Source organism: Pan troglodytes, chromosome 4 (genome assembly GCF_028858775.2).
Source record: "Pan troglodytes isolate AG18354 chromosome 4, NHGRI_mPanTro3-v2.0_pri, whole genome shotgun sequence".
Lineage (NCBI taxonomy): Eukaryota > Metazoa > Chordata > Mammalia > Primates > Hominidae > Pan > Pan troglodytes.
The window spans coordinates 109,459,394-109,486,125 of record NC_072402.2 but is presented as its reverse complement, the minus strand read 5'-3'; the positions used below and the strand labels follow the sequence as shown (position 1 = coordinate 109,486,125).

Below are 26,732 nucleotides of genomic sequence, written 5' to 3'. Positions count from 1 at the left end.
TACTATGAAAAGATAGATTTTAAATAAGAACGACGAGTTTACAAAAATCAGAAATGGCAAAGCACTTTATTTTTTAAAGCAATCCTCGATTTTAAAAAGTACAATTTCAGAGGGGCAGGCAGTGGGGGAGCGTATAGGGAAGGAGAAGGAAGCACCAGGGGAGTACGTCTTGGGCCGATCACGCCAGGCCGCAGCTCTGGCTGGTTGTGCGCGTGTGACTGTGTGCACGTGTGTGTGTGCACGCGCAGCCACAGGACCTCTGGGCCCGGCCTTCAGGGGCGCTCCCCGCCCCGGGCTTCCCCGCGGAAGGGAGTGGGGCGCGCGTACCCAGCCGAGGGGCAGGGTCCGGCCCGAGGCCGTGTGCAAATGCATGCTTCGCGGACTCTTTGTGTGTCTGAGCGCGGCTCCGCGCCGCCGCAGGCACCATTTTCTGCTTCGCTCAGGACAGGCACATAAAAGGAAGGCGGCTGCCGCCCGTCGCCGTCCTCTTTTCCTCAGATGCCCTCTGCTGCAGGTTTATTATTACAGTACGGGCCGCGCCGCCTCTCCCCACGGCCCTGGCGGGCCGCCGGGCTGTGCAGCACCCTGGCCGCCTTCACGCCTGGCGCGCCCCCAAACCGCCTCCTCCACCTCCTTATTTGTCTGAAAAGCAACCGCACGTCGAGGCGGAGAGGCTGGCCGGGGGCGGGGAGGAAGGCCGGGGATTTGCGCGCGCCGTGCTCCCGGGGCGGGGCCGGGGCGCAGAGCTGCGGGTCCGCTTTGTCTCCCCGGGGCGCCGCGCGGTGCAGTGGGGGCGGCGCGGCGAGCGGGGCGCCCGGGGCGCGGGTGCGGGGTGTCGGGGCGCGCGCGCCTGTTGGCCGCTCGCCGACGGGGCCCAGAGCCGCCGATTCCTGCCGAGTAAGCAGTCTGGCTCCTAGGCGGCTGCACAGTGGCAGCAAGGCTGGGGCGCTGGCTCCGCGCCAGCTCCATCAGAATTAGCTCATTGTTCACTAGCACACTAGCGGGAGAGAGAGGGAAAGGGAGAGAGAGAGACTCTTAGAGAAAGAGAGAGACACACACACTCTTGGAGAGAGAGCGCGAGGCAGGGAGATGATCTCCTCCTCCTTTTTCCAAGGCTGCACTTCTTGGAAGTGAAGCCGGTTTGGGTTTTGTTTCCCTTCCCCCTCCTCCCTCCTCTTCCTCCACCCCTTTCCCCTCCCCCTCCCTCCCCCAATCCCCCCTCCCCCCCCAATCTGTCTTTCTAGCATGTTGCCCTTTTTCAACCACATTTGTGTTTCAGGTGTAGAGAGGAGAGAGTGAACAGGGAGCGGGGCTTTTGTCTGTAAGTATATGCCATTCCTATCCCCGGCTGGGAGCGCTGGTTTCTCTTTTGTGTCGATTCCTTGCCGTTGCTCTTAGCTGGACCCTTCAACCCTGCAGAGTTCATGCTTCTTCCCTCTAAATTTTAAAGAGCTGAAGCGTGTACCTTGGAGAAATTCTGGCATTTTGGTTGTGCTGCATTCAGGCTGGAATTTAACTTGGGTTTTTTCTAAAATGCACAAGTTCAGAGGGAGAAATGAATTCTTTTGGGAAGGGGTGGGGTTTTGTGCTTGTTGGTGTGGTTAATTTTGTTCTTCTTGCTCCTAAAGCCTTGTTAGAAACTGTTGTGTTTCTTTGCATTAAATGCACTTTGGTGCATGCAAGCTTTTCCTCCCTTTTCATAAAATGAATTTGTGTCCCTCCGCCCTTACACTTGATTACTCTTTCAATGCTGCTGCTTCCGAGGGTCTTCTTAGGCATTCGATCTTGCAGCACTTTTTTCTGCATTTTCTTATAAAGCAGTTGAACTTTGGCGGGGAGGGCCTTAAAATAAATGACTGTTTTTTTCTTGGTGATTATAATAATCTGATGTGCATTTATGTGTATCTATAATAACATTATAGGAAAACTCTAAGAGCGAATGATACCCTTTTTGAGAACTTTTAGTTTCTCCATTCATCTTAATTTTTGTCATAACTGTGTTAACAAAAGAGCGGTCTTCTGATAATATAAAGGTTGAGGGTAAATCACTGCAGCAGTATGTACATTAATGTTTATTTGGTTTAGGGAGAAGGACATAATGGTGTATATTCCTGACTCCCCCCACCCCCCCGCCGTGTAGGTTTTTTTTTTTTTTTTTAAACACGGAAGGTTATGTAATGCAGTGCCATTTCCAAAAATATCCACTCTGAGGCATTACACTACACGGTGGAAGGCTGATTGCTATTCTGTCGTCTTGATTGCAAATATACTGCCAGTAGTATGTCTGGGAACAAAGAGCAGCCAGAAAACAATCTATTTTTATCACTTGGTTCTACTTTTAAGTTGCTAAACCTTTTGAACTCATGCAATTTAAAGATGAACCAAACACTAAGAATAGCCCAGGACTCTGCAAAGCCAAGTACCAGGGATTCCTTTGTCCCTTAGTTAAGCCTATAGGCCACTTGGAAAGCTCTTTCAGAAATCCCAGTAGTTAACAATAATTTGCATGTAACTTATCTTAACCACAGAAAATGGTTATTCGTCTGTAACCTCTAAAGAGGCATTTTTCGTTTGCTGACCTGTGGTGAGGCGATGTGTCTACTGTATTTAAACATATTTTGCAGGTTGGTCTCCCTGGACTGAAGAGAGGGAGAATAGAAGCCCAAGACTAAGATTCTCAAAATGGTAAGACTTGGTCATCAGAGGAGATTCTCAGTACTTCTTACCAGTCTGTTACATATAAATATCAACCACCCATCTTCATCCGCCTCAACCCTTCATTGTTCTACACCCCATCTGACCTTTAAAAGGTTCTATCTCCAGTTCCTGGAAGCGTTGCAGTACAGCAATTTATGTGAATTGGATGTGGCAAATTAGTTCTTTGACTTGCAATTATTTTGAATAGAAGACTAAAATTCCTCTTTCAGAAGTGAGGATTTATTTAATTTGAACAACGGAAACTATTCGGTTCTTTAAGAAGAGTGATGTGTTGTGACACGCATGGAGGTGGTGACAGCAGTAGGGCTCAAACAAAGCCTTGGGTCCTAGAGCTAGGCCGAACTTATCCAAAACTGAGGAGTCTGTCCAGCTGATCAAACAGCTACTGTATATGCTATCCTTTAAAGCAATATAGATGAAAAGCATGAATTTTTATATTAATGTACCCCATCTATTTAAATATAATTAGTTATTTTTCTTGATTTATAATTTCATTTATGAGAGACATGTACTCAATTTTAGAAGTCAAGCATGCTAACCTCTAAATAAAAGTATAACTATTTCTGACAAAGCTTATGATCCACAGAGAATGCAGTTTAATGTTTGATTACTGATTAAGGAAACAGAAGGAATACACATTAAAAGCAGCTGAATAAGTATATTAATCATCTACGAAAAATTTCCTCTTTGGAAATAAGATGAACTAAAAAAAAAATAGAAATATCATAAAACTTTTTAGTGAAGTACAGCGTGTCCTACTGCAGATGTTTATACTCTTTAAAACACCTCTTTGTCACTTAGAATGTGTGATTTCCAAATTTAGTTTTAGTTTTTTTCTTTGAAACGAGGGTGGAATTTAATGAATCAAAATTTAATCTGATATCTTTGATGTTTTCTTTGAGAACAACCCAAGTATAAGCTTCCAAGGAGAAAAATGAATCAGGCAGTTAAATGAGTTCAGTTTGATTTTTATTAACAAGTGTTTTATTTTTTTATGTGTGCGTCACTTGTCATTTCAACAAGTGGGTGTCAAAGCACCACATGGACCTTGCTTGAAAATGATCAAATTAAGGAACTTGAGGTAGAAAGACAAAAGAAGTGAACATAAAATTAAGCTAATCCATGGATTTTGTGCAAATGGTTCCTAACTTCATATTAAATTCTTAATTAGCTGTTGTCATAGAATAATAGGATGGTAATAAAATCAACTGCTGTAAAGTATTTGGGTTTACTTATTTTTTACTGTGACTGGCCACATCACCTTGCCTCCAAGCTCTTTATCTGAGAACGTTACCTACTTTCTGTGACCATAAATAGATCACAAAGGTTTCATGTATGTTGCAATATGTCAGGTGACCAGTTTAAACATAAATATGACTATGGACCCTACCAAAACTAACTCTATAGATCAAGCTCAAAGAGTAAGATACCATGTTTCTGTAGTAGTAAGTAGAATGAGCTTTGTAGAAGGTAAGCATGCCTGCCAAAGCTGAGAGTGGAAGTTGGAACCATTTGAATGCAGAAAAGCAAATGCAAATTATTATTACGTGTTAATTTTTTTGCAGTTGTCGTTTATGTATGGTGGCAGAATGGGGAATCACAATTTGTTGCTCCTGGAAGGATTTTTACTCATGAAAAAATTCTCACAACTTTTTGGTGATCCTTTCATCAAGATGTCAGTCCCTTTTGGCACAAGCCCATTGCCTGAAATGAAACCACTGACAGTTATTGTCTGTGGGTGATTCCAAGTAACTTTCTAGCAATTCTCTTTTTCCAGAAAGTCTTGAGATCTTAAAAGTCTTTGCACATATTAATGTAAAAAAAGGTTTCACTTTTTTTTTTTTTTAAGAAGTGATATTAGAGGTGTCTTTGTATCTCCTCTTTCTGCCTTTTGGCAAAATCAAGTTAGTTTTCTTTCCTTGATTAAAACTGGAATTACTTTGTGGACCTCTGTAACTGGCTTACTTAGAGTGAAGACTTAGCCCACATACAGTAGAAACTGCTTCTAGTGAAGCAGTAGATTTATCTCCTGGACACCTCTAGAAAATACATAAGCATGGCTCTCCTGTTAAACTTGCATTTCCAGTTACATAATTTAAAACGCTAAAGAGGATCTAATTTCAGTATATTTTACCTATTTAGTAAAGGGCTTATTTCAAATACAAATTTATAATCAGCTCATTTTAGTGTAAGAAATTATTTAGTAGATTCCAGAATTCATAACAGTGACTCAATATCTAGACTTTTTACACATCTAAAATGATAATGTTTTACAACAATAATGTGGAGACACTTAAGGATTCTCGAGTGCCTTCTGTATCATCTATATATATCTATAATGTATATATATAATCTATATATATCTACATATATCTACATATATACACATATACACATATATATACATATATACACATATATACATATATATATACACACATATATATATATAAATCAACTGGTGCAGCTCTAGGAGGCACCAATTATATGTGTTCTGTGTATGGGCCTCCTTGAACGCCACTGCACGGAGTGCTATTTACATAAAGTTGTGCATGGTGGCACCTAGGGTTGTGCAACTCAAGAGTACTGTTAAAAGTGTCAGTTTTGAGTATAGTTTGCTGTATCTTTGTTGAAAAGAACATTTTTTTCAATAAGTCAATCTCCAACTTTTTGTTTTCTAGTAAATATGCCTCTCCCACCCCCACAGTTTTGTGTTTTTTTTTTGCAATTAGTAGGATATTAAGTCTTCAGCATTTCTTTAATTTACATTTGGCTTTTTGCTAAATTTTAATTGCTATGATTGTATTTTACATGAGTTCTATTTATTTAGGTATTCTATTTTAAAGGCACTTGCTTTGGATAAGTTAATGAGAAGAAAACAGTTCAGAATGAATAGATGATCCTATTGAATAGTTTGAAAAAATAAGTTATTTAATCCAATGTCAAGGTTAAGTCCTGGTTTTCAACATGATTGCCTTCTACACAGTAAACTTGCCTCTCAGTGTGTGTGTGCCATGGACTCACAGTGACATAAGCATGGGTTCATTATGTTTTAACAGAGACCTAGGAATTGGAACAATATAAGTTCTCTTTAAGACTGATGCTGAGCTTTTAAAACAGATGAGTTGACTCCATTGTACCATTCATAGAGCTCTGCTTTCTGTACAGTTTGTGAAGTGGCATTCATGGGCTTACAAGAAGACTCTTTCAATAATCTCTCCATTAATATAAGGTTTCCTTGTTTAAAGAAAAAGACAAAGATTGGGGAGGGATGCGGTCCTATTCATAGCTTGTACCATTGGGCTTAGAATGTAAATATACCAGTTGCTCAGTGACTCTTGATTGTGGAGATGCTGAAGAGTACCTAAGAGAATAATTTTATATGGTACTCTCTTTTTCACCACAGTTTCCAGTGAACAGTGAGGGAGAGAATTGGGAATCGTTTGAGGAATTAGGACAGTTGGGATAGTCTATTTGGGTTAGCCCAGTCCTGCTTCCTCTTGAGCTATAGAGATAATTCAGGTAGGAAAAGGTATTTGAGCAGCAATCTTAGAATAAACAGCTGTTCCGAGTATCATTCCATTTTAACCTGATACAGTTCTTTAAAAGATGTAAATCAGATCATCATCATAAATACATTGAAGAAATTTACTTTGTTTTAAATCCTGAGATGAATACTTCTAAAATAGGAAAATATACTTCTAAAACATGAATACTCGCTAAACCAAATGAGTGAAACCCAAATTTATACTTGGCCATTAATGAATTTTATACTTTGAAGTATTAATTTACTTGGTCAGTTAAAGACCTGATGTGGCATTCAGATGCACTGGGCTGACTGGGGATCCTTGGCGTAACTTCCTGGTCCTACATTTTTTTTAATTAGTGCTGTTCCTGGTTGGAAAGTCTTTTAAGGCCATATCCTCATAGCCAAAGTGAAATGGAGGGTTGAAATAATTATCTGAATAATTATGCTCAAAAAATTGATTTTGTCTGATTCATCTTGGTAATTCCAAATGTTGCTGGAGTGATGTAGGAGTGAAGGATTTGCCTGAATTATCTGTATAATTCCCGTGTTATACAAGAAAAAACTAGGGATAAGGAAATCGTACCAGCAAATCCAATTTGAATATACCAGAGGAAAATGTATTGAATGTACTTGGATTATGTCATCTTGGTTGGTAAAGATATATTACAATATATCAATTTTAAAGGCTCCTCTACTTTGTACTGGATAGCAGGTTAATCATAAATTCTTAGTCCACATCTGTAGAAATTATGATTGCTAAGAATATTTATTGGGTGTAAATTTATTTGAAATAGATTTTTCTGAACATATTTTGTACCTAGGAAGAGCTTCAAGAATAGTTCATTTCAATGGTTTAAAAAATAGCAGTGATCCTGAAATTGATCTGTTAGTGCAAAAGTATTAACAGCCCTAATGGTTTGGGACTTAAGCATTAACACAGCTCTCAGCTAAATTCTAAATATCACTTCAGTTATTAGTAGTAATACCATGGTATTAACCAGGGTGCGATTATTTGTTAGTTGGATCATATGCATTTCTTTCCTTGCTCAACTAAATTATAGGCCCCAGAAGGTTTATAAACTTCATATAGTGCTTGGTAAAGTATTAAGTATATGGTAGAAGCTCAACAAATATTTCATCTGTGCATATTAACATCTATTAAGTTGAATTTTTTAAATTCATTCTTAATGATTTAATCGTGTTTAGTTTTTGTGAACTAGAAGTAATTTGTATCCTTAACCTCTTTTTTAAAAGAGGTGGGAAGCCAAAATGAATGCAATTTTAGTTTACACAGAAAATTATTTTCCATTATTAAAGGGATAAAACAAAGTGCGGTGAAACCAAAAAGTGTGGCACTTGCCAAAAGAACGTGACTTGCAATGGCTAACCTTTCCCAGCTTCCAGAGCCACACTCTGGCAGTGTGGTGCGATGCCATCTCTCTGGGTTGGATCCAGCTGTGGTATTTAAAGCTCACAGCAGCTTTTCCTGCAGCCTGGACCCAAGAGGAGCTTTACTCCCAGTATTGGAACTTTCTAGCCTTCACTTAGTTCAGTAGAATCTGTTTCTGTGATTCTGTGATGTGCAGCAAACTTAACAGTGTAAAACAATATAATCTACTGCTAAATGGTACGAGTGATGTTAGTGAGGACTGGGGATTGGGGATAGTGGAAAACTTATATTAAGAAGGTAGAAATTAAGCTGGAGCCAGAAATAGCAAGTATATGGCTATCTCCATCACTAACTTTTATACCTGTGGGAGACATTGCTAATCAACCTTGACACTCGTTATTATTCAGCTTGAGTATGATTTCAAAATCCTCAATACAGTGTTCCAGGGCGCCATTAACGATTGGAGTTGGCACAAAATTTGAAACTAGAAGTAGACTATTTGCTCCTTGAGAGTAAGTACTATGCTTTTATTAAGCTTTTTATTTCTAGGACTTAGGACCAGTCCTTATATTGAGTGAGTGAAGACTTAAGAATATTTGGGTAGATTTAGATGAGAGAGAGGAGTATTCCAGATAAAAGGAGTGCATTAGAGAGTTAGGCTTGCAAGAGTAAGCATAGTACCTTTTTACTGTCATAGGGGAGATCTTCCTCCCTGTTTAGGACCTCTGTGCTGTCAAGGACAGACCTCAAAAACTAGACCTAGAAGTCAAGGACTTGATGTGCTAAGCAATAGGAAGCCCCTGAGCAGGCATCTTAGAGATGGCCCAGGGCTCTCACTCAGGTTACCAACCTGTCTCAGGTTCTTTGCCTTTTGATTGTGCTTAACAGGAAAGAACACACACACTCACTCACTTACACTTTCTGGTTAAAGGTACAGCTTACTTTATTGCTCCCTCTCACTCCCCTTAGGCTGGGGTGGAATGGTGGAGAGAAGAAAGGTCTCTAGCTAGAAGGAACTGGGAAGGGAAAAGGGAGCATGCTTATCCTTTTCTTGAGAAACTGGCAGCACTTTCATTGGCAGATCCCAGCAGGTTCAGCAGTGTCTGCTTGGCCAGAGAGTATGTTGCTGCCTTGCAAGCTCCCCGATAAAAAGATCATGCTTCCCTCCTGTGAGGCTGACTGGGTGCTGGCATGTGCTAATCAGTTGCACCCCCATGTACCCAGCTGCTTTTCTCTTTCCATTTCTTCCCGATTAACCATACTTATTGAAAATGTAAGCCAACACTTATGTCATCACAATAAAATTGTTTACAATTTGAGGCCTACATGCTGTTACTAATGTAGTCAGTAGTCTGGTGACCAACCAAAGAGAATCTCATCACATGATAGACGAAAATCGAGTAAAGCCAAGTCCAAGAAGGATTTTTTTTTTTCCTGCAATCTCTTATAAACAGCACAGAATGTTACCTTGGAATGCATCAGCTGCAAGATTTTCAACATGAAATGATGTGAGTAGCTCTTTTAACCCCTTTAGATGAGGTGTTACTTGTCTGTAAATCTCTCAGTAACAGTGACATAGGTAAGCATTGCTCCTTGAATTCTTTATGCCTTCTCCACCTCATACCTTCAAGTAATTTTTTTTCACCTGCTATGTTTAGAACTTCCAAAGTTTTATTTCTGTGGCTTGACAGATAAGCCAGGAACTATATGAATTAATCCTTTATTTCTAGCCATAGTGGATTATATTTTCTTAGAGGGAGCAGGCTACTTATTCTCAACTGCCCCAGGATTCCCTCTTTCTGTGCCTTTGCTTAGCTTGATTCTAGAAGGAATACACCTCCTGACAAAATAAAGCCATTCTTCAAGACTGAATTTGAATGGCAACTCCTCTCTGAAACACCATAGTACATTCAGTAGGAATCTTCTTATGTTCCTCTGTATACTTATCACATGTTTAACTTTCTTCTTGCGGCTGGCTTATTTCTGCTTGTTTTTCTACCCTCCGAGGTTGTATACTTGATAGAAGAATATTGACCACTTAGTAACTGAGCAACACCTTTCCCTTTTTGGTAGCAGTTGAGGCTGTGATGCCTTTTTTTTCCATTTCCTCTATCAGTGGGATGGTGAATTCAGATGTAGAAAAGTTTCATTACTGAGAGAGAACTTTCAGTAATGAAATTGTAGAGAAATTGGTGTTTTCTTTCTACAAAGTGGTTTGGTGTTCTCTTTCTACAAAGTGAAAGGAAACTCTAACCTTCACTGACATTTCCTAATGAGACCTTGGAATAGATCCCACACCATGAACCAGTCTGATCTGTGCTCCCATACCTAACTAGGATCTGGCACATCCTCAGTGATCAACAACTGTCTGCGGAATAAATGAATGAGTCAGTGGTCATGGATACATGACAATCTGTTATTTCTGGGCAGGACCAGGTGGCCCACTTTGGTATCATACAATGAGTTATGGCCGGACACTGCACTGCTGCGATAGCTTGGTTATAAGTCAGGCAGTCCAGGAAATGAAATGAACAGACACTGATGAACAATTTACTACTGAAAGGGGCCTTTCAGTGAACATTTTAGAAGGCTCAAATGTTTGGGAAGTAAGGGGGAAGAGTTAAGTGAGATCTAAGCACACTACAAAAATGACTTCTAAAATTCTGTGTTCCTTTTGCACTCCTTTAGGCAGAAGAGGTCCTGAGAATCCAGAAAGCTAGGTTGGTATGGTCTGATAAAAAAGGAATATCACTTTAGGGTAGTGCCACACATCTTATCCACAACACTGGCTGTGGGGCGCCACTATGCGTGAGGGTATTAATGGTGCTTTTCCAGCGGGCAGCACAGTTTGTCTCAATAGTCTGACTGAGGCAGTCATGACAGTAGACCAAATCTGCCCTGGTTTCACAGGGTAATGAAATCTTTTAAAGTAAAATTGTTGCCCATTATTACCTTAGAATGGTTTCTAATCTAAGCTTTTTGCCTTGAAAGTGTTATGATAATCTAGCTAGAGATATTTTTAAATCCCTGATTTTAGACTGCTTGGTTCAGTGTTCCTCCTTATTTTCATGGAGCAAAATATAAATATAACTTATATTCAAGAAGGAGGAGGAGTAAATAACATAAGAGAACGTGGCATGAAAGGAAGGTCTGTCTGCCCCTTTTCACTGAAATTTGGGAACCAGAGCCATTGATTGAAAAGGAAGGGGGAGTAGCCAAGTAGTTGTTGCCAGTAAAAATGCCAAGCCAACGACTCACCAATAGGTAATTAAAACAACAGGGAGACTCATAATGTGCACAGAAGTTTTGCTGTGGCTGCCAGCTCCAGCTCTTCTCTCCTCCATCCCAGCTCTTACTCAGATCACCATCACACACCATGTCCTTTGATTACTGGAGCAGGTAACAGCCTTCCTGCTGAATTGAGTTTGATACAATTCCAGCAGGGAAAAGTACTAGAGTCCAGTGGCTGAACAAGGAGAAATCTACAAAAGTTGTTTTGTTTAAAACGGGTCCAGGCATTCTGAGGACACTTTCATTGGATAAAGTTGGTGTCTGATATAGAACTTATTCTTGGACAGGAAGAGTAGAAATTAGGAGAAGATACTGCTTCTTTGGCAGCCAACTTTCAGACAATCAAGGGAAAACTAGTCAGTATTTATTTATATGGATAAAACTTATTGACTAAGGTGCTTATAAACATGACCCAAGTAAGGGTTTGATATTAACTATTTCCTCCGCAAAGTACTGTTTCATGCCTCCCACTCAGTCATCCTAGTGAAAGCCACCCAAAAGGCTCATTGGGACTATGATGTCAAAGTCTGTTCTTGTGCTCATTTGCCAGACATTGTTGAGTGTCAGTAGATCAGTGCTAGGCAGCACATGGTTGAACACTTAACCTAGTGCCTTCTGCATCAGAGGAACCAGTTAATAGTAGCTTAAAGAATGAATGCTGTGCAGGGAATGTACCCACCGTTTAAAAGCATGCAATATCGGAATTTCGGTTGTGTTGTTAACAGAATTAGAATTTGAATAGATAAATCATATTAACTAGCCCACCCCTTTCCTGAGTAGACTTCCAGGGATTTGGTGGCTTAATTTGAAAAAATCTTTTTGAAAAAGTATTTTCTTTGCTACTTTGATATTTCCAGCCCAAACTAATGGGACTTACTCTTTGATAAGATGCTAATTGTATAGGATTAAAAACTGCCTATGAAATATTCAATACCTGCAGAATGTACTTAGTAAATATTTCTTTATTGACTGGGTAATTGAGATTACATACCTAGCCAATTTAGTTAATATAGGATCAAAAATTCTGTCCATATCTCTGAGCCCTTATCTTCACAATTTTAGTCCTTTATTAATTGGATTTAACTTTTCCAAAGCCTGGATTCTGTGGACCAGAACTGAGTCTCCATTTCTTACTGCCCTGTGGAGTCTTAGGTCTAAATATATATCATGAAATGCCCTGGCCTTGCATATTTTTTTCACTTCTTGATAATAGAATCTTAAATTGTTTTGATCTTGTTATCAAGGTCTGGGAGACAAGTCTCCACATCTTTTCATTTAATCTTTATTAAACCTGTTTTTCCTTTTTTTAAAAAAAAATGATAACCACTTTTTGAACTTTAATTTTACTATATGAGGCTTGACTGTCTACACTGGCACAATCAATTCAATCAGAAATCCAATTAAATTTGTTCTTTGCATCATAGAAACAATTCATCTGATAATCATTGTGAATTTTTACTAAATTGATGAGTTATTATGTTGTTTAGATGAAGTCAGAGGGTCACTACATCTTTGACTGTGATTGAATACAGTACTCTACCTGCAATATGAGGATCAAATACAGCATACCTAATTATTTGCTATTTGATACCTTTAGGATGTTAATAATTAGTTTGTTGCCCCATCTGCATCTTTCCATTTGTCCATCTTTAGAACTGGCTGGATTTCTAATACATTAATTAAAGGTTTCCAGATGGAGTCTGGTTAAATTTATTTTTCTTCCTGAATTTATCATTCTTAGTAGTTTATATACTGCCTCTCTTGTCTGAAAAGTGTTTATATTCTTCAATTGAGAGGAACAAAAACACTTCATATTTTTATGCAGTATATGGTTTGTGTGTCTGCAGATCATTGATAAAATATTTTTTAACTAAGCAGTTTGTTTTTAAATTGAGTTAACATTTCGAAAAGCAAAGTTATAGTGAACAGGATTTCAAATGCATTTGATGAAAGAGAAAGCTATACTGAATTAGATTGTCCATTGGTAGCCATCTGAGAAGGAACTGTTTGAGAGTTCATTTGGGGGTCATATAAAACAATCTGGTTTCTCAGCAAATGCATTTTGTTATTAGCTGCAATGATGCTACATATTTATATTGTGCTGGACATTTCCTTCCAGGGAACATTGAAAAAAGAAAAAAAGTGTGGTTACTAGTATTGCTTGGGTTTAATTAGATCCAAAGTCTTAATGTAGCCAAGCCAAAGTTGTTACTCTAAGACTGGTCTTTCCTCCAGGACTGTAGCAACACATGAACACTGGAGACCTTGGGCAGGTTCCCTGACTATTCTCCCTCAGTGTTCTCATCTGTAAAATGGTGACGATGACGATAATAGTAGCTAACACAGATCTGCTTACTTATGTGCCTGATCCTGTTGCCAGCGCTTTATATATATATGGGTTTATTTCTTCCTTGCGGTAACATTGTGAAGATTAAATGAGTGCACCTGGAAAACATGCCCAAAGTTAACAAAACATTATAGTGGATTGTACTATGCATTTCTATAGAAAACTGTGGGTTCCTGAATTTACATACTCTGTCTCTGTGGGTTCCAACTACTGTTTATTGCTCATAGTTCCCTTCTTTTGGAGAAGTATAGTTGTGGTGTTTGGTTTACAATGTAAGAAAGACTGAGGGGAAAAATCTGTGGTTGAGGTCTTCTCTTGTTGGAGAATACAGTCAGAATTTGGAATGAAAGCCTGAGTTTCCACTACTACCTTTTTCATATTAAACTACCGATGATTCTTTTTCTAGGGAACTTAAGCCTCTAGTTTGGATTTTCACAACTCTTGAAGCCTGTGTTTCTTGGGTGACAACTAGCCCTGAAACACATCTGTTTGGGTTGGGAGCTCCTCCCTTCAGTCTTCTCTGCCTCACATGGTACTGCCAGACTGAATCCCTCATCAGAGAGAAGCCCTCTACTTAATCAGACTTGGCTCCACCCAGAGGGGTTGAAAACCCAGGTGGTGTGCAGGGGCATATCCATTCTAACCCTATTCCATTCCTCTTGTACTTTTAGTTTTCTGACAGTTTTCTTAGAAGCCTCTTAGTGGCTTCTTTTTGTCCTGAGCATTTAAATAGCATGTGGATACAGATCTGGATATATTTTTTCTTCTTTAAAAAAAAGTCAGAATTCTTACCAGATAAGAATTCTGTACCCTGTGATTTACACCAATTTTAATTACATCCATCTGCAATAGAAACCACTTTCCCTCCAAATTTAGTGGTCTGTTATGATACTATTTGCTATTGAAGAGATACCAGTTTTTAAATGACCAGGACAGTGCAAGACAAGCATTGAATTGTGAAATAACTTTAGCTAAATGCTGAAGGGTTTGCAGCTACCAGTAGAAGAGGATACATTGATGGAAAGAGTGAATAGTTTCTTTTGGAATGAGCACTTCGGGAGAAAATGCAGACTTTCTGGAAAGCTCTGTCTTGCACATGTCAACAAGAGGAATGCTTTGAAATGTCTTCAGACTCTTCAAAATAACTAGCTATCTCATCCACCCAGACCAAGAAAAATCCAAAATCCTATGTCTAAATAAATACTTACCTCATCAGCCCTTAACTGAAGGCTTTAACAAAAGAAATCATATTTTTGAATAATTATTCTTTCATGTTGTTGGGGGAAAATTTTCATAAGATTTTAGTGGATAGCACAGTAATTTTTGGACAGAAGGAAAGAAAAAATAGCATTCTTGGTGACTAGAAATTAAACTTCATATAGTTATTTGAAGGTGAAACTCGGCATAGCCAACTTAAAATTATTCAAACCAGCTAATAAAAGCAAGTCTAGATGTTTCCTATTAACCTTGGAATGTGCTTGGAAAAAGCCCTGCTACTCCAGATGTCTAGTATTAGAAAGCATATCAACAGCTTTTACTCTCAATTGTGGTGAATAATACCATTCTAAAATTCACAAGTGCAGTTTGGTGTGCTGGGGCATAATATAGAATTAATTAGTATTCAAGTTTTTTCTTTCTTTTTAAATTCTTAATATATCTTAAAAGTAGGAGAAACATCACAAGATGTCATATTCCTAATTTCTTAGTTACAAATTAAAACCAATTTATATAATGGAATAAGGTGGGCCAGACTTAGAACTCAGATGTGTTAAGTAAATATTTATTCTGGTTCCACTCCAGGGAGGTAAAAGATTTTATTAACATATTTCTTGAATTAACATATTTCTTGAGGTCACAGGGGCAAAGAAAAGCTTATGCTGTGCTTAAATGCCTGAGGGGCCTTTTTGCTGCAAGCTAACAAAGGCTGATTTTTTTTTTTTCTTCACTAAAGAGAGCAACTATCTTGTATTGTGGCCTTTGCTTTATTATTGTTCACTCACAACTGCATAATCTCAAACCAAGTTTTAAAAAGTCTGCTTTATTTTTTTCCCATTGTTTGGAAAGGCTCTTAGATATTACTTATAAGATTTGTATCCAAGCTTTATTCTCGTACTTTTTCTCCTGGTTTACTTTGGGCTGTTACCAGCCATTTGTACTTTGTTTTCTCTTCATTGCTCAAAAGAAAAATTGCCCATTAAAAGTCAAGATTTGAAGTGCTGAACTTAATTCCTTGAGTCCAGTCCACAGTTTGGCTCCGATTACTGTACCAGGCTGACCTCCAGTCCAAGGGAGGGTGCCTTGGCAGAAATCTGAGAATTCCTCGATCAGTGACTCCCTTTTTTGGATTTATGGAGTCTTTAGGTGGATTGCTTTGTGCTAAATGTGCTCTTATTGGAAAGGAATGGGGCTGGAATGAGAGGAACACGATGTTGCACAACGTAAACGTTTGCAGCTGACCTCCGTGTTCACTATGCTTGAATTAGCTGGCCGTTGCTGCACCTGGCCTTGAACCATGTACCATCAAAGCCCAGAAAACTCACGTAATGAATGGTTTTAAGTCGTGGTGAAAAAGAAAAGTCGGGTAATTCTGTTAACCTTTTGTGGCTGGCTCCTGACTTGATTTCTTGCCCCCCTTGAAAGTCTTTGCTATTATTCTTAGAAATAAAATTTTAAAACACTCAGCAGCCAAACAAGCAGAATATTACATTGTGGAACAGAGTGACTGTGAAAGCTCTTTGTGCTGACGATTAATTTCACATGTAAACACTTTCATTTTGTTGCCAGCAAGGAGATTTCCTTTTCCTTTCTGTGCCTAGTTAAAGAAGTCTAGAAATAAAATTCCACAGCTGTCAGGTTCCCACATATTCATCAGTGGCCTCTCAAGATGGCTTCACAATGAGCAGAGTGAATTTAAAGGATTCCACTATTAAAGTCTGCAAAGCTTGCTTCAGACACCCCGACTCACAAAATCAAGAATTGTAAATCTTTTGCCTTCCTGACATGTAATGTTGGACAGTAACATCATCTGTGGCATAATATTAATAAAATATGAACGTTTTCTGTGCCCGTAGTGGGAATATGCACCCGAAGCGAAGCTAATGCCAATGGGTTTAACCAATTAGTGAGCCATCATTGTCTTCCTTATTGAAACACAGTTGTCTCCCCCAACCTCTATTTGTACATGTTAAGGACTTACCAGGCAATGAAACTCAAGGAGTGTCAGCAGGTGCCACAAAGGCCTTCCTTTCCTTTCTAGCAGGAGGGGATTTATGACTCTAGAGTGCAGTAGTTGGGTGTTCATAATGCATACTCTGTAATTACCCATTGTTACCACAGCCAGCTCCAGTGTGTGTGTGTGTGTGTGTGTGTGTGTGTGTGTGTGTATGTATGTGTGTGTTTAAATTAGGTCAGTGCATGTTTCGTTTAGCTCCCAAGCCAGAATGCTTGCCAACCTAAGCCCCAGCACTTTTATTCTGCTTTCCAGAATGTGCAGAGGTTACGTACATCATCTGAATGGCCCAGTGTTCTGCAGGCTTATCTTTTTGTCTTCCAGTGGCAACGTGTTTTCCCCACTGTGTGCTTCTTCTCCAAGCAGCATTCACAAGGTTAGGCAGATCTCTAAGACTACGTCTCTAGAGAGACAGCACAGTGCATCATCTTTTGGCACCATCTAATCTTTCTTTGATGTAATGTTGTTCAGAGAAAACGATCCTTGTAGCTCATTTATGGTTTCAGTTTACATTTGGCCCTCTCATATGACCAGTAACAAACACCTGGGAACAGAGTGGCTTTTGAGGGAGATTCTTTATAGCACCACTTCAAAGGGTTTTTGCAGAAAGGAAGTGTATGTATATGCGCATGAATTCTCCTTGAATTACAGTACTAGGTTTCACAACCTCCTGGCTAGTTAGGCAGAATAAAACATGTACACATACAGACACATACTATTTAACTGGCAGAAAGATTATGAAATATACCCCTTTGCTGCAGAAAGAATTGATTATACAGGTTGGACCCGTGCTGCCCTAGTCGGCTTTCCTAATTGCAGGAGACAGATACCCATACCCATCCTGTTAAGTTATAAAGGACCCGTGTGTGCATTCTTTAACCCTATAGGAGCCCATCAGGGATAAAGAATAATATTACAGTTACGGTCATTAACAACCAAACCATGCAACATATCTTCTTGGCAGATTTCTGAAAATGTATGTTAACTAATGAAGTAAGCAGCATTTATGTGTGTGGTGTATTTAGCCTCTGCAAAAAGATATAATCCTGCCTTTAAGTATCATTCTCATAGAACAGTCTCCCCAAAGAAATATTGATAAAGACAGTAAATGAACAGAGGATAATACAAATTTAGAAACAGGTAATAAGTAGATATGATTCAAATTTTACCTGCAATGTAGTAGAAGTGATAGGAAACATGTCCGAGAACTTTTAGATTGATTCTGTATTTGGACCACGCCATTGAAAAATAAATAGCAAATTTTGAAATGAAAAGCTTAAAAAGTGTTTGAAAAATAAGCAATAATCTAGTTTGCATATTTTTTAGGACCTTGGAGGACTGGTCTCTGAATTTTCCCACATTTCATTTTTCTAATTTGGAGCACTAGTTGTCAGCTATTAATAATAGTTTATACTAAGCAATAATTACCGGTGAGTTAATTACTTTATAGACTTTAAAAATGCAGTAATTTTTCATGATGCACTGTCCAAAGAGTAAAACAAGCCTCAAAAGAAAGGAAAGAAGGAAGGGAGGGACAAAACCCTGAGTATTTTATTTCCAATTTGTATGCTGTGATAGAATATTGAAACTTACTTACCCAACTATCAATACATTCAAGAGAATCAGTATGAAATAGCACATTTTCACTATAAGTAATATTTAAATATATAGTGCGTTTAAGTATATTAATTATACCCAAAAGCATAAAATTGGTATTTCCTAAGAATTGATCAAGGATATCTAAATACAAGTCATGATTAGTATATTTTAAACCAGTGTGGTTCTTTATGACGTTCTGTTGTTTTTCAACCTAATTGTCAGTGAGATAAATATAGCATCATAGAAAAAGATGCATTAACCAATATATTCAGTGACAAGTATAAACACTCAAACTTCCCCAGAATTCAAACAAAACTGTTGTTGCATATTCTCCAAATTACAGTAACAAAATTTTCCTTCCCCCTACTTTTTTTTTTTAAACTAGCGTTTTTGTTTTCTCAATTGTTGAAGGTACGATTTGCTTTTCTGATTTTCTAATAGACTTCTGGAAGAATAGTATTCTAGAGGGTTTTGAGGATTTTATTTGGGCAAAAACAATTGTTTATTGTATACATGGAAAAAACAGTTTTAAAAGCAGACATACTTTTTGTGAAGATTAATGCAAACTTTGGTTTGTTTAATGAAACAACAGTTTTGAGGTATTCCCATACCCAGAACGCTTAAATTTTCTAGATGCAAACCACCGAAACAACAATAGAGAATTCAATGAAGTGTCAAAAAGAAAGTTAATTTAATTGGCCTTCATGAAAAACACAAACTTGAATTCAGACAATGAATGAATGGAATGCAGTATCAGCCACGTGTCCATGTTTGGAGTGTCAGTTGATGAGCACCAAGAAGAATGGGCAGCTTTACAGTTCAGCAAGCACAGATGGACTCTAGATAGCTAGATCAGCTTACCAGTTTTCTGACCCTCATATTATCAGCACTCAAAAGCTTCAGTGATAGGGTCATTGTCAGTTCCTAATATTCTGAACTAGTTAGTTAGAAAACTGAGGGCACAGAAACTCATGGGTTCATGTGGGTCTTGTTACTGCTGTGGCCCCTAGGAGCTGCAGGGAGACCTGGCTACAGGGCCACTTGCCTGCATGGAGCTTATTCTGCACTTATCCCTCACCCTTCTATCTTCCTTGGCTGATTCTGACAGCCATCAAATGCCCTCCCAGATGTGCTCACTGCCACCCCCATTTCCTTTGTTGACAGCACTACTGGATATTATGCTAAATGTTGGTTTTGTTTGTTGTTTAGTCTGTTGATAGATGTTCCAGCAGCTATTACATTTGACTTAACCTATATATTTCTTTTTTGTTGTTGCCCTTAAAAAGCACACTGTGTTTAGTTTGCGAGGGCTGCCATAACAAAGTGCCACAGACTGGGCAGCTTAAACAACAGAAATTTATTTTCTAACAATCTGGAGGCTGGAAGTCTGAGATCAAGATGTTGGCAGGGTTGGTTTCTTCTGAGGCCTCCCTTCTCGGCTTGTAGATGGCTGTCTTCTCCCCGTGTCTTCATATGGTCTTTCCTCTGTGTATCTGTGTCCTAATCTCTTCTTAGAAGGACATGGGTCACTTGAGATTAGGGCCCACCCTGATGTCCTTATTTTAACTTAATTGCCTCTGTAAAGATCCTGTTTCCAAATCCAATCACATTCTGAGGTATTGGTGGTTAGGACTTCCCCATATGAATTTTGAGGTGATACAAGTCAGCCCATAACACATTTTTAAAAGTAAATTTTTGTGGATTGATCACCCCTGCTGTACCTGCCCCACCCCCAGACTTGAGCATCTAGAAGGCAGAAACTCTGTTTCTCTTGCAATTCCCAGAACCTAACAGTGTCCAGCACTTTGCAGCTATTTCATGAACTCTTGCTGTGCATGAATGCAAAAAAGGTTGGTAAGAAACTTGAAGTTGAAAAGTGGCACTATTTCTGACTGCCAGAAGTAGCACCTGGCGAGTAGACTAGAACATGTTCCGATGAGAAGAAGAGGCAGAGAAAATACAGTACATTTAAACCGAGACAGCTTTTGACAGAAAGGCAAATGATTGTTGCTTGGGACCACCCATTCTCCACATCCAGCACTGGGAATGGAATGGAAGTTCAGGCCCTTGTGGAATACCAAAGGTCAGGTCTGAATCATTTGAGAGCAAAGGTAATTAATGATTGTCAATAGATCTTTTCTCTTAAGCTCTTCACTTTAGAGTCTCAAAATACTGCAGGTATAAGAAAGAACAATGCTGTAATGCAGATAGATCATATTTGTTTCCAGTAATTTACCACGGTTTCTTAAAACTAGCTGTGCTTAAAAAAATGAAAAGTTTAAATATCTCCTTTAGATACTATGTCTAGGGATATGCTGAGTTCTTAGATACCAGCCAAGCAGGTTTTAAGAATGTAACTGAGACTCCTCTGTCCCTGCCATTTTTGGCTTGAGGTTCTGACTTTGAAGGAGATTGGAAAACTACCAGAAGGCCAAAGCAACGTTCATTTTTCTAAAAGTATACAATGATTACTTTATGATTCAAATACTAAAAAATGCCTAATGTGCTAAAAATGCCTAATAGTGAAAAAAAAAATGCCTTGGTCAATGTAACAAATATGAAGTAAGGGAGAAAGTTTCCTTAGTCATGTGTGTTTTGCTGTCAGATATTCATGTTCCCAAGTTCTTTGGCAAAAGTCACTGGCTTTTTTTTTGTTTTTGTTTTTGTTTTTGTTTTAGCAAATGGAGAGTTCTTAGAACAACAGATTGTTAGAATAGGTGTAATAATTTCTGAAAGGCAAGCTATTTTCCCCTACAAATTAGACTTTGGTGGTTTTAGTAATGATGCTTAGAAGTTAAATGTTAAAGCAGTGTCATTTCGTTAAAATGGAATATCCCAGAAAAGCACAAGAACGCAAGAATGACAATACTTACCTGACCTTGCTTTTCATTGCTTCCTGTGCCTACAAAGTTTTTACATGTACTTTTATCAACGTTTTTGGTTTCCAACAGAACTTAATTTCTCACTAATATTTTAAGACTGTACTTGAAATATGATTTTTAAAGTGGTAATGTAGCAATGTAATCACTTTATATCCATTTATATGAAGTGAATTTAACAGTAGATTCAAACTTGGGGTCCCCTAAAGTTGAGCCCAAACTGGGCTTTTGTGTGCTGTGACTTTGTTATAAGTCTGAAAAAAGCTTGTGTATTTGAGATTATTTTGTTTTCTTCACCCATTCCTGGATAAAGGAAATGTCAGAAGTGGCTGCTTGTCCCAAACAAGGCAGATGGTGGATTACTTTCTGAAGGAGCTGGGCACAGGAGAGGAATATGTGGAAAAGTAAGGTGGTTGGGGTGAGGGGAACCACATGGCTCAGAAAACAGACCCAGTCCAAAAAGAAAATAGTTCTAGCTCTTGCAGAATGAGCTCTCTTTAAGACCCAAACGTGGGTGGCGGCTGTGGACTGGTATAATTTTGAGGGAGTGGTGGTAGGCGATTTGCATTCTGGGATAATGCGAGGGCAGCAGGATAGTGGAAGGAACTGAAGTTTAGAATCTGGAAACCTAGTGTGAGTTTCAGTCCTACCCTACACTACCTGTGTGACTTGGGGCAAGTCGACCTTTTTGAGTTTCAATTTCTTCATTTGTTTAATGATAAGACCAATATTATTGGCTTATCATCAGGACAAATTAAGTAATGTATGCAAAATTGCTTTGTAAGCTAGGATGTGCTATAAATGTCACTGGTGTAGAGCAAAGATAGTTACTGTTCAATTATTCCGAAGAGTGAACACACTTAGCCATCTACATTTCCTACCCTAGATTCCCTGACAAAATGGATTGATCGGGGTATACCAAGCATTACGGTCAACTCAATGATTAGGTTACCTCAGTTACGGCTTCCAAAACCAAAATGTAAACACACATCTAAGTCTGTTTGTTAATCTGTTAATGAGGTGTGACTCTTAATTGTTGTTTATTAAATGTGAGGCTTATTTATTGCAGAATTTGGAGAATCAGATCTGGAGGGAATCTTACCTAATTTCACTCTGCTTTCAATCAGAACTATATTAAATGTGAATTAGCCCTGACAGATGGTTGTTGGATTCTGTTTCTAAATTTTTTAAAGAAGATTTCACAGTTTTTCTCTAATTTCTTTTAGTAATTTGACAATTCTTATGCTGAGTTCTTCCTTAGAGCTGACCCAAATCTTAGTTGTAATTTTAAGGCCTTTCCCCTCTCCTGTCATTACTGAAGATGGAGAACAGCTGGTCGGCAACCTTATGCTAATCATCCTTTGTATATTTAAAGAAGAGTTACTCAGTTCCACTCCCTCGCTCCACCCCCTCCCACCACCGAATTCATCAGCTAGTATTCTCTGAATCATTCATGGTGATGACACCTATCTCCCGCCCCTCCCTCAGACACTTGGCTGTTTCAGGCAGCTGGGCAGAATGTGTTGTCACTGGCCACATGGACTTGGAGAGAATCTGGGCTGCTGCTTTCTTTCCTCTTTTATTTTATTCATAATCTTTGGCCTTCTAATAAATGATCAGAATAACCCTTAACAGTGTTTGATGGAGTTTTGCAAGGATACTTATAGAATCCTTTGAAAGTCAGACCTCCCCGATGACTTAGTGCACTCAGCCAGACATACCATTAAGCTGCTACTTTGCCTGCTAAAAATAACATTGATTGATATCTCTGCTTTATTGGACTTAATCTTGGAAGACATCGAGCTGAAACTCAGTCCTGAGTGCAGTGCGTGTTCAGAAGCACACTAACAGTTTGAAAGAGTTAATGGTTTCCCCAGTGCTCTAAGTTGTAGTCGGGAATAAGTAACCATTGAGGAGAATTGAGCTCATTAAGGTTATCCCGTGTAGTTTCAGAGTGGATCCTGTTTTTAATCTGAATGTGTATGCTTTTGTGTCTCTATAGGTTTATTACCCAGAACTCTTTGTCTGGGTCAGTCAAGAACCATTTCTAAACAAGGACATGGAGGGAAGGCTTCCTAAGGTAAGATCCTTAGATGCCATTTTGTTAACACTATTTTCAATATAGAAACAATTGTTTTAAAATATCAGAGCTTTTTCATTTGAATACCCATTATAGGCTGCTATAACAATCCATTAATCTGATACTATGATGACCTTGGAAAGAATGTACTTTTAAAAAATATCCTAAAGTCCTATGACTTAAAGTTCACATTATCTTCCTTCATAAATGAAAAATTTTCATTTAAAACATGGAATCAGTTTAGCAAAGTACAGTGTACAGGTTTTAAATCTGTTCCACTTCTGGTTAGACAAACTCAAATACAATGATCAAACTAAAAGATTTCTTAAAAGTATAAGATGACTATTAATTGTCTGCTAATAAAGTCTGAAGGTCTGATAAGATTATCCATGAAGCAAAAGGGAGGAACAAAAAACTGTTACATTTCTTTCTTCTAATTAATTTTTCAGCCTAAAAACCATTTTTTATAAACGTGGTTTCATTGTTCTGACATCGTAGGTGTGGCAGTTCTCTGCCTCAAGAAAATGTGTAAAATTTATATTTTAGATTTTAGCATAATTTCTGAAACAAACAATAACAACTACTTACCAGTTTTTACTGTAGATACTGGACTTTGCCTCTTAGGGTAAATACTTACTTGACTTCAAGCGGGAAGAGTATACTTTTTAACCAATGACTTGCTGATTTTGCAGTTAAGAAAGAAAAACAGAATCCACTGAAAATAAAATTTCTATTTGAAAGTTTCATAAGTGTAATTGACTAATGGTGAGTCCTCCCCCAGCTGTTACTGGTATTTCAATGTTTAAGAAATTATTTTATTTACACTAAATAGTCTCAACAATTCCCTATCTTATACTGGCAGGCAGAAACTGAAGAGGTTGTATCAACTGGCAGTTTGCACTGAAAGAAAACAATCTTAAATCACTTTTAATCTTGCAGAGCATTTTTGAAGGTCAAGGTTGAAATCACTGGCAGGAAAGTAGGTGAACAAAATGGTTTGACCCTGCCTGAACTAGACTTGCACTGATTTGTAGAGCTGGAGTGGAAGAGAGCTAAAATAGTAGCGCTTTCCTTAAAAGACACCCACACCCCACCACCTCACCAGCAGCACACCAGCGGCAGCAGCAGTATAACCATAGACATTCATCACTGTGCCAGATCAGGGCATAATTCTCTTAAGGCAGCTGAGGGCAAGATATGAAAACAAAGCAAAGTATAGCCTTCACATTAGTTCTTGCCTCATTCAGGCATCCAGAGGTCCTCTCTCTTTGATACTGGTGACATAAACCAGAGGGGCAAGACTAGGCATAGTTCCTTGATGAGTTCAGTGGTGCCTCACCGTACCCTTAGAAAGCCAGCCCTGCTGTGCTAGGTCTTGTCCCACACAAAGTCATGCTCCCAGGGGTGGGCACCGTGGATCATGGTATTCAGGTCTTCTGCTATTTTAAGTTCTTTCTTCTCTAAATATGTGAATAATATTTTAAGCATAGTGTTATTTGTTCTTTTTCCAGAAGTTCCCTTCTGGAAAAGCGTATCTTTGTATAATTGTAGGAAAAATAATCTTCACTTACTTGGTCCAAAGCACATTATTAACTGGGGATTAATTTCCTAGTAGTCATCTGTCGGGAGGGCTGATCCACCCCGAGGCACATTAACTGGCGTGACTTTCAGGACGGCGGGGCTGTGGGAGCCACTGGACACATCTGCCCCCCAACCCCTAGCCTCTTGAATTACTCAAGTCCCTCAGCTCTGTTGGCACAAATCCGTGCTGGATGATAGAAGAACCGTTTTTCCCATGGATGAACTTTTTTTGGCTTGAATTCTTACAAGGCCTGACTTCTGGATCTGGAGAAAGAAGACTTCTTTGTGTCCCATCTTCAAAATGCCTCCTCCACTTGTTGCAGAAGCCTAAAATTCCTTTAGTTGGGGCAGAAAGCCTATTATTTAAAAAAAAAAATAGTGGGAGGGTGTGTGGATTGAAATCAGTCAGGGGAAGAGGATTGAAATCTAGTAAATGCAGGACTCCATAGGGAGAACGCACAGAACTCTGTCTCCTCAGGAGCATCTCTCTCCACGGGCATGTTGGGCTCCAGGCCCTCAGGGTGCTTCAGTAGCACACCTCCCTGTGGGCCCTACTACCACTGCCTCATGAGGGTCCAGTCTGTATGCTTGTCTTCCACACAGCAAGTTAATGAAGGGTGAGATGGGCAGGGACTGTTTCTGTTTTCTGTTTCAATCTCTCTCTAAGCTTAAAATCGAATAGAGTACTCCAGCCATAGTAGGCACTCAGAAAATGAATAATGAATGAAGAAATGTATATTATCTGGGACCTTGAAACAGAAAAAATGGTAAAAATGGTAAATTCAAATCTGAAATAATCGTCACTTTCTTTTTTTCTGGAAGTGCCTCTTCCCAAATCCCTAGCTCTTCCTTTTGTTTTGTTGTGTATGTTTCATGGAGGTAGAAGATTAGTACTGAGACTGAGATTTAAATAGAGAGATACACTAACGTTCTGTATATTCACTTTTGAACAGAGTAAGTCTGAACTGGAGCAGTTTTAAGGCAAGCTGTGTAAAGACTATAATTGTTGAGTTAACATTTATCAACTTTTGGTTTTCCTTCTTTTCTTGCCTGTGACAATTAACAGCCATTGAACTCTTCATTTGTCCAAAACCTAAGTTTGTCCTATCCTGAACCATGGTAACTGGTTGACTGTGGGGTGAGGTGGAGTCGGGCTGGCAGCATTATTTTAAAGACACTGGGATTACAGTGGATTTCCTTTTTTTTTTAAATTTTGGGATTGTGTACCAAGATTCCAAGATTGAAATTATTTTCACAACTGCAAGTAACTACCCAATATTATGCTTTTGGAAATTGAATCTAGACCCTTAAGGGTGTGTGAGTGGTGAATTATATTTTTATTAATTTTCTGGTTTGGTCCCATTGGTATTTAATGATAGCAAAACCACCTCTAAAATCACAACCTAAGATTGGAGTATTAAAGTACATCATGGTTATATACGTGCAAAAAATGCTGTATGCTCTCAAAGTCCGAGACTTTTAAGTAAAAAATTGAGGCATACCAGATGTTTAATATGGAAAATCTGTACAGTACTTACTTACCGTACAGTAAGTACTTACTTACTTTTTAAAGTTGAATAATCTGTTGCATTTAGTTCACCCCTGGGTTGCTGAAAATATTTATTCAATTTCAAGTTGTTTGGAAGTTACTGGTTTCTGAATTCTTAAAAAGAAATTCAGATGTGTTAATTTATAGGCCACAAAGTAAGATTATCACTTTAATCCAAGTACTTTACTTTACATCTAGTCAAACTGGCTTATTAAAACTGTCTTATTAGAACATGTGACTTGAGCAAAAAAAAAAAAAAAGCCCACGTTTTAAAACCACAAAGGATAATTTCTTCCAAGAAAATGTCAGTAATTAAAACTCCAGAGTTCAGCTAAAAGAGAGACCATCGTCACATCTTCACTGTGTTCATACCTGTACAGGGCATAAAATCCATCTGTTGTAAATTAATACCTTTATTGTGCATCATGTGGGCAGGTGTGCTTCACTGTGCTGTGCTTCTGCTGTCTGGTTGTGATGGAGAGCTCCTCTCCACTGTTGGCGCTGCAGCAGTGTGTCCGGGAAGCCACGTGGCGGCGGATC

The 26,732-nt window shown here is 38.8% G+C and overlaps 1 protein-coding gene across 6 annotated transcripts in view; it reads left to right on the top strand.

Annotated features, from left to right (window-relative positions):
- Positions 1-247: 247 nt before the first annotated feature.
- NREP (neuronal regeneration related protein) overlaps positions 248-26,732 on the top strand; it is a 28,974-nt gene continuing 2,489 nt past the window's right edge. The window contains exons 1-4 of one of the 6 annotated variants that reach the window (XM_009449410.5): positions 248-527; positions 1,280-1,321; positions 2,625-2,685; positions 22,985-23,062. In XM_009449410.5, the coding sequence (XP_009447685.1) occupies positions 2,683-2,685; positions 22,985-23,062 (81 nt within the window). In that variant the 5' untranslated portion in view covers positions 248-527; positions 1,280-1,321; positions 2,625-2,682. 6 annotated transcript variants of the gene reach the window in all.